General features: G+C 48.4%; 1 protein-coding gene across 1 annotated transcript in view; it reads right to left on the bottom strand.

Annotated features, from left to right (window-relative positions):
- The window catches only part of BAIAP2L1 (BAR/IMD domain containing adaptor protein 2 like 1), a 35,429-nt gene extending 29,464 nt beyond the window's left edge, over positions 1 to 5,965 (bottom strand). Inside the window, exon 1 of the mRNA XM_015876632.3 lies at positions 5,817 to 5,965. Coding sequence (XP_015732118.2) covers positions 5,817 to 5,867 — 51 coding nt within the window. The 5' untranslated portion in view covers positions 5,868 to 5,965. The remainder of the gene's footprint in view (positions 1 to 5,816) is intronic.
- Between the last annotated feature and the right edge of the window lie 595 nt (positions 5,966 to 6,560).

Below are 6,560 nucleotides of genomic sequence, written 5' to 3' on the forward strand. Positions count from 1 at the left end.
CCCCCAGCAAGCAGTTAGAAGCCTTAATGCCACCTACCCCATTATTATAATAGTAATGTCATAATTACTGGCCTTGACATACTGATTTTTTTAATTAGTTTCCTAACAATCTTATACAGATTCAGGTTTTCTTGAAATCTTCTAATTCAGACTTCAAGCAGTGACTGCATATGCCTCATTTAGGAGGAAGTGAAAAAATCCAGCAAGAATGCCCTCAGCAGCTCCCCGCCCTGCAGCCGAGCCCCACAGATCTATTTTCAGTAGCTGAATTAAGACATACCAGGTAGTCGTGTACAGCAGCTATTGACTGTACTGCGGAAACACAACGCGACTCAGCAGAGAGCTCTTGGGGAGAGCTCCAGCACATCACAGCTGCTCTGTGTGTATGTGAAACTGCTGGGAGCAATGAGGAAACACTGTGTAGCTCGATGCCTTCAGTGCCTGGAGAAAATACATTGTGGATCTTTTCTCTGCTAGACCACACAGCCTCCGGAAGTTTTTCAGTCTCTGTGCAGCCACAGTGGTTTGTTGTTAGCAGAAGTATCTGACCAGTTTCTACATGGATGCCTCAGAATCAGTGAAAAGTTTTGCAATGGAAATTTCTTTGGTCTTTGCTTGGTTTAACATAGGGCATGCTTAGCCGACCCTCCCAGCACTGTGCAGGGCTCATCTACTTTCCTCCTAAGGGTTTGTGTTTGACAGACATAAACCATTTTTCCCTTCTCCCTGCTGAAGACAATCGAATGAAATAATATTTAGTTGATTTTTCCTCTCTTCAGCATGACAGAGAAGAATAATATGTATTATTTTTTCCTTACCAGAGGCCGGATTCTGAGAGCAAATGAGACATGAACTAGCGTCCAGAGCTCACTTTTTACACAGCTAACAAGTGCTGCAGTCTTCAAAGCAGTGCCATTCCAGGAAGTAACGTCTAGAGAGCTTTTTCAGAACAGGGAACCTGGCAACTCCCTGTTCAGGAGATCGGTACTGCCAGGACGTTTTGCATCAGTCCTTTTCAACTCAGGCCATTCTATGACCAGTTAAAATGGTAGTTATATTTTGTTGAACTTCAGAAGTTACACAGTTTAAAAAGCTGTTCAGAAATCAAAAAGCTGTTCAGAAATCAGTTTTTATGGCTGTTAATTTTCAGGTTGTGTCCGACTGTTTCACAGCTTCCTTTGTTTGCTGTCTAAGGAAAATGCCATGAAAATGACTGGGGCTGAACCCCAGGGCAGTACTGCTGGTTGTACAGCACAGCCAGATCTGAAAACTTACAAGCAGATCAGAGGAACAAAGGATTTCTGACCAACAGAACCAATAACTTAAAATTGTCCTAAGCGTTAAATAACTTCACAATCTTATTATCTGCCATGGTGAACAAAAACAGTGAAATATAACCTTTGTCTTAACCCAACATGACAAAACAGGAAAAAATAAGCTGAGAAAGTAGTTCACGTTGGCTGTACAGGGAGTAACACAGCCTGGGCCTCCTCATTGTCAATGTAGTGTCCTATATTCTAGTGACACACTAGCTCTTGTGAACAGAGTAATTAACTGGAAGAGAACAGAAGGCACGTGATTAGATCCTACAGCTTTCTATTATTTAGGATGAATGGAAATGAAGGGAAACACTTTTAAACAGGGCAACTGGAAACATCTTTTTATGCAGATGGTATCAGAGTTGGCACGATCTTCTGAAAAGGAGCTGGAGAGGAATGTATTCTGATCACTCAAGTCAATAAACCATCATATAATCCGATATGAAAGTTGCTGTGTGCCCTTCGCCTCCAGAAATCAATGCGCTAACCAGGCTGGCAGAAAGGAGCTGCCTGAAGAGGAACAAGCTGCATATTTCAACAAGTTGTGTATAAGCATTATATCTTCCTCAGTTTCTGATAGCCACATAAACAACGTTAATCTTCAAAACAAATGACAGCCATTGTCAAAGTGCCTTCCTGTAAATGTGCAGCTTTGCTTTTGACTTAAAGACACACCTTAGCAGAACAATAGCTCAGCAGGTACGAGCGCTGCTGAACAATGCTCGGACTCCATATAGCTTCAAGTTTACATCCTGCAGGCACTTTTGCAGGAGTGGATAACAATGTATTCAGCTAGAAATCCAAAATGACTAAATGAACACGGGAAGGTAGGTCTAATGTTAATTGTATGACTATCCCTATAGCTATTCATAGCTAACCTTTGTATCCACACTTATAATGTTGCTCATGTTGTTCACTCAATCAGAAAAAATGTTTTTTTGTTTTTTTTTTTTTAATTTTTTTTTTAAAAGTATTTTGTGTTGCTCCACTAGATCTGAGAACCTACTTGGGGAGATTCAAAAAGCCCTATGGAAAGCATATACCAACATGCTCTCTTTTGTATGTTATTGCATCTCATTCCCTGATTTAGCTGTTGAAATCCAGGGAAAAAAAAAAAGCTTTCAAAAGGGCCAGAATGAGCCCTCAACACAGCTCACGTAAGGCCACCTCGGTTGTACAGCAGTCTAATATTGTTTTAAAGCAGGTCTAACAGAATGGAAGACAATCAGGATGACTGTTCATTCAAAAAGGCCAATTCTTATGACTAATTATTAGTCAGCGCAGTGTTTCTCCCATCAGTATGCTCTGAATACAAATATTTCCAGTTTATGAATACGTTGCCCAGGATAGAATACAAGTAAGGTCAACATAGATAATTTGCACTAAGCTAGAACTGGGCTCTACAAACACACAACCTCCCAGGGGCCCCTCTTCCCCCAATCTTGGATTTACATCGCGGCAATTCAAAGCAGCACCATCCCTGCTGTGTGCCATGGGTGGACTGTGATTCCTTAAGGCAGGCAGTCAAATGGCAAAGCTTTTTTAAACACAGAAATGGGGAAGTCTGGGTTTTAAACTGAGTAGGTCAGAAACATCTCAGTGATGAAGCAAGCTAACCCAGACAGTTCTGCGTGGCTTCACTCAATCAGCACAGCACTGTGCCCCATGGAACAAGCACATCATATGCCTGGCGTGAAAAAGACAATTTCTGGGTAAAATCTACATTCATGTAGACATACAAGTCTTTGAAATGCAAGACTATCAACACCCGTAAATTGTCAAGAATTTCAGAAGCCTCACCCCAGAGGGGTGACGTGAGCTTTGGGCACAGCCCTCAGAGCAGAACAGCGGGCCCATAGCTCAGCGCTTCTGTCCCCTTTCCCCTGCTCTGCACGTGTCATAACCTGATGCCAGTGTTCCCCCACACAGCAGGGAAAAGGAAACAGCACCGGCTGCGGTGACACAGCGAGGAGTGCCCGGGGTCACAGCGCGGCGCGGTTCGTGTTTACGCCGGTGACGTCCCCGCAGCGCGGAGCTCCCAGGGCAGGGCAGCGTCCCGGCGCTCCTCCTGCCTCACCGCCCCCACGCCCTCGGGCTTCATTTCGCACGTGCCATTCCTATCGTGCATTAAAGTGATTCTCCGAGTGTTACATAAAAGCGTAAATGTCAGCCTTGGTTTTGGTGTGCGCGCATATTTGTGGGTTATGTTGTTTATTCAGGCAGGTTAGCTAAAAAATGTTGAGGTATTCACTTTCCCGTGTTGTTGCCAACAAAAAGGATGACTATGATAAAAGCACGAAGGCATTACCTTCAGCCACTCGATGCCTTCAGTCGGTGTATTTTGAAGGTACACATAACACGGGTTACTCCGTATTTAATAAAGCTGGTGGATTATCATTGTAAGAAAACAGAAAGCAGTGGCAAACACGCCAAGCAAGGCACTTTCTGCTGTTTTTCAGGTTGATTTTTGGAGAAGCTGAAAGCCCACGTTCAGTCCCGCAGCACAAAGATGCACTAATCTGAACTGGGTTTGTCAGAGGCCTTTTACAGGTAGGAGAAACAAAAACCACCGCTGGTTTTATTGATACAGGCCCGGTGTTTTTGGTGCTGTGCTGCCAGGACGGTGTGCAGCAGTGACACAGATCGGATGGGATAATGCAGAGCATGAGGCACGGACATGAGGCATTCCTTTGCTTTGAGTGAGGGAGGTGTAATTGGAGTCACAGCAGACGCTGAATACGTGGGGTAATTCTCTCCGCCTTCCTGAATGATTTTCATCTTCATACAGAAGTAACTAGTTTAAAATAGACCCAGGTATGTTCTCTACCTGAAACGGCCTTCATACCTTATCTGGATAAAGTTTCATGCTCTAGGGAGGGCAGGGCAGAAGGCTTTCCAGGCCTGTGAGCACCGGTTATGTGATGCAACATACCAGACCTGTGGAAATAACCCGCAGAGAGGCACTCTCCATCACCATTCAACATGAACTTTGCATTTCTGTGCTCTCGATGGTTGTTTAAGTATCCCCTTGAATTAGTTAAAGAAAGAAAACAAAGAAAGAAGGGGAATACCTGTGAGGAAGCAAATACTGAGCACAAGGGGAGAGTTCTCCATTCCTTTACAAGCTGTTTCATAGCACTCACACAGGAGATTTTTCTTTCCTCCGTATTTTAGCTACGTTCTAGAAGCCAACAGGCAGCGCGGGGCACTCCTTCAGCACAGCCCTGAGCTGTGAGCTGTATTTACAGTCTGCTTTCCTGAGAATAACATGATGTGTGTTTGCTTATGGCCTTGCCGTGAACGTAACCGATATCACAAAGCAGCAGATTGTTTAAGAAGACCTTCACTAATTCTAGAGGACATTAATAGGCAAGGAATCCTTTTTTTTCACCCCTCCACCTAACCCCCCAAGTAATTCTGCAGTAACTGGATCCCTAATTCCAGAGAAATTAAGCAGAAAATACACCGTGGCCCCAGTACAACTGGGCTTCCCAAAAGAGTAAAGTTGACTTAAGTGTACTGAAGGACAACAAAGCAGTGAAGTTCTCTGGTCAATGCTTTGGGAGACCTTTAAACCGTAACAACACCTTTGGAAATATGAAAACATTTGATAGTGAGATCTGGTGAACAGGAAAACAGCTGAATCCCCACACAGCCGCCTTTTGGGTTTGAAGCTGCAAATGCGCTGCAGCTCTAAGTTCATTTGCATGATTAAATACATTTGCGAAATGAAATGCTTTCCATGGCACAACTGCACCGCACGGAACAAAGCCTTTGGATCCAGGACTGCTATTGCCACGCAACCAATTTTTACGGGCAGATTTTTAAGGGCATTTTGCCCGATTAAAATCGGTGTGCTCTGGAATGTTTGCGGAGAGGAAAAGTCCAAGTGACCACCGCCAACATACAAAACACTCCTCGTCCTACTAATAACTCGCTATTCGTAGAAAGTTTAGAATCCTGCCAACGTAAGGCGGGCTGCCGTCTCCAGCAGGCGCTGGGATGTCCCCACAGAGCTCAGATCAGCCCAGCGCTCAGCCCGGCACCTCGGCTCAGCATTCAGGCCCTGCCGGGCGCTGTCCCGCGGTGAACGACCACGATACCACCAGCCCCGGCCACGCTCTGAGGAAGCCGCTCTGCGGAGAAGTCGGACGGCAGAGGGGGAAGGAAGGCGGTCCCGGTGCCCGCGGGGGGAGGTGGGGGTTGGCGGGGCAGCAGCCGCAGCTCCGTGTGCCACCGCCCCGAGCTCCCGGCGCAGAAGCGATGGCCGGGCAGGCTGCGGGACACTGGGACGGGCGAGATTACTCATAAACGAGGATAAGGAGAAGCTCGCTCCCTTTCCGCACTCCCAGCCTAGCTCGCCCTTCGGCCCCCGCCGGCTCTGCCCCGCGGAGAGCCGCTCCCCCCTCCCGCCCCGCACCCCCACAGCCGCCCGGCGGCCCCGAGAGCCGCCCCGTCCCGAGGCGAAGCGGCCGTCCCTCCCCGCGCCGCACTCACTTTGTAAGTGCTCTCCGTCAGCTTGTTCACCTCCTCGGGGTCCCGCGACATGGTGCCGCCGGGGACAGCCTCGCTCTCCGCACAGCGCTTCGGCCGCAACCCCGCACCGCCGGAACCGACCCAACTTCGCCCTCCGCCGCTCAGAAACTGTCAAAAACTTGCGGAACCAGCCGGGCAGCGCCGCGGGGCGGGACGGAGCTCCGTGATGTGACGGCGCGGGGCGGGACTCGGCACGAGCACCTCCACCTGAGGCACCGCCCGCGGCTCCGCCCCGACGCCGTGTGGGAGCTGCGGCCTCCGGGTCGGGGGCTGCGGGCGGCTCGGCCTCAAAACGCGGCCTGAAAGGGCGCTCCGGGGGCGGCTGGGCAGCTCACACCTCACACCTTACACCTTCCTGCGGGCTGTAAGTCACCTGCAGGTGCTGAGGTTGGTTTGCAGCGTGCTGGTTGGATCGCCTCGCTAATATCGGCGCTATCTTGAAGGACTTTGTGAGAATGAGATAATCCCTGGTGTTTGAAACTTAGCCCCGACTCTGGCATTGTGCTCAACGGGTGCAAATCCACACACTGGCACGTTGGGTGTCTTCTCTCCATTCCTCTCACTTTATTGCAGCAATAAAATGCCAGAGGACCTGCAACAGAAACTGGACTTAGACCATAGCCCTCCGTGTTGCACTGTGGTGAAGGAGGGGGTTATCAGGCTTAGGGAGCTGTAAAATACATTCCTTTGAGCACGTGGGGGTGT

Source organism: Coturnix japonica, chromosome 13 (genome assembly GCF_054131305.1).
Source record: "Coturnix japonica strain WE chromosome 13, WE-NBRP24, whole genome shotgun sequence".
NCBI classification, from domain to species: Eukaryota; Metazoa; Chordata; class Aves; order Galliformes; family Phasianidae; genus Coturnix; species Coturnix japonica.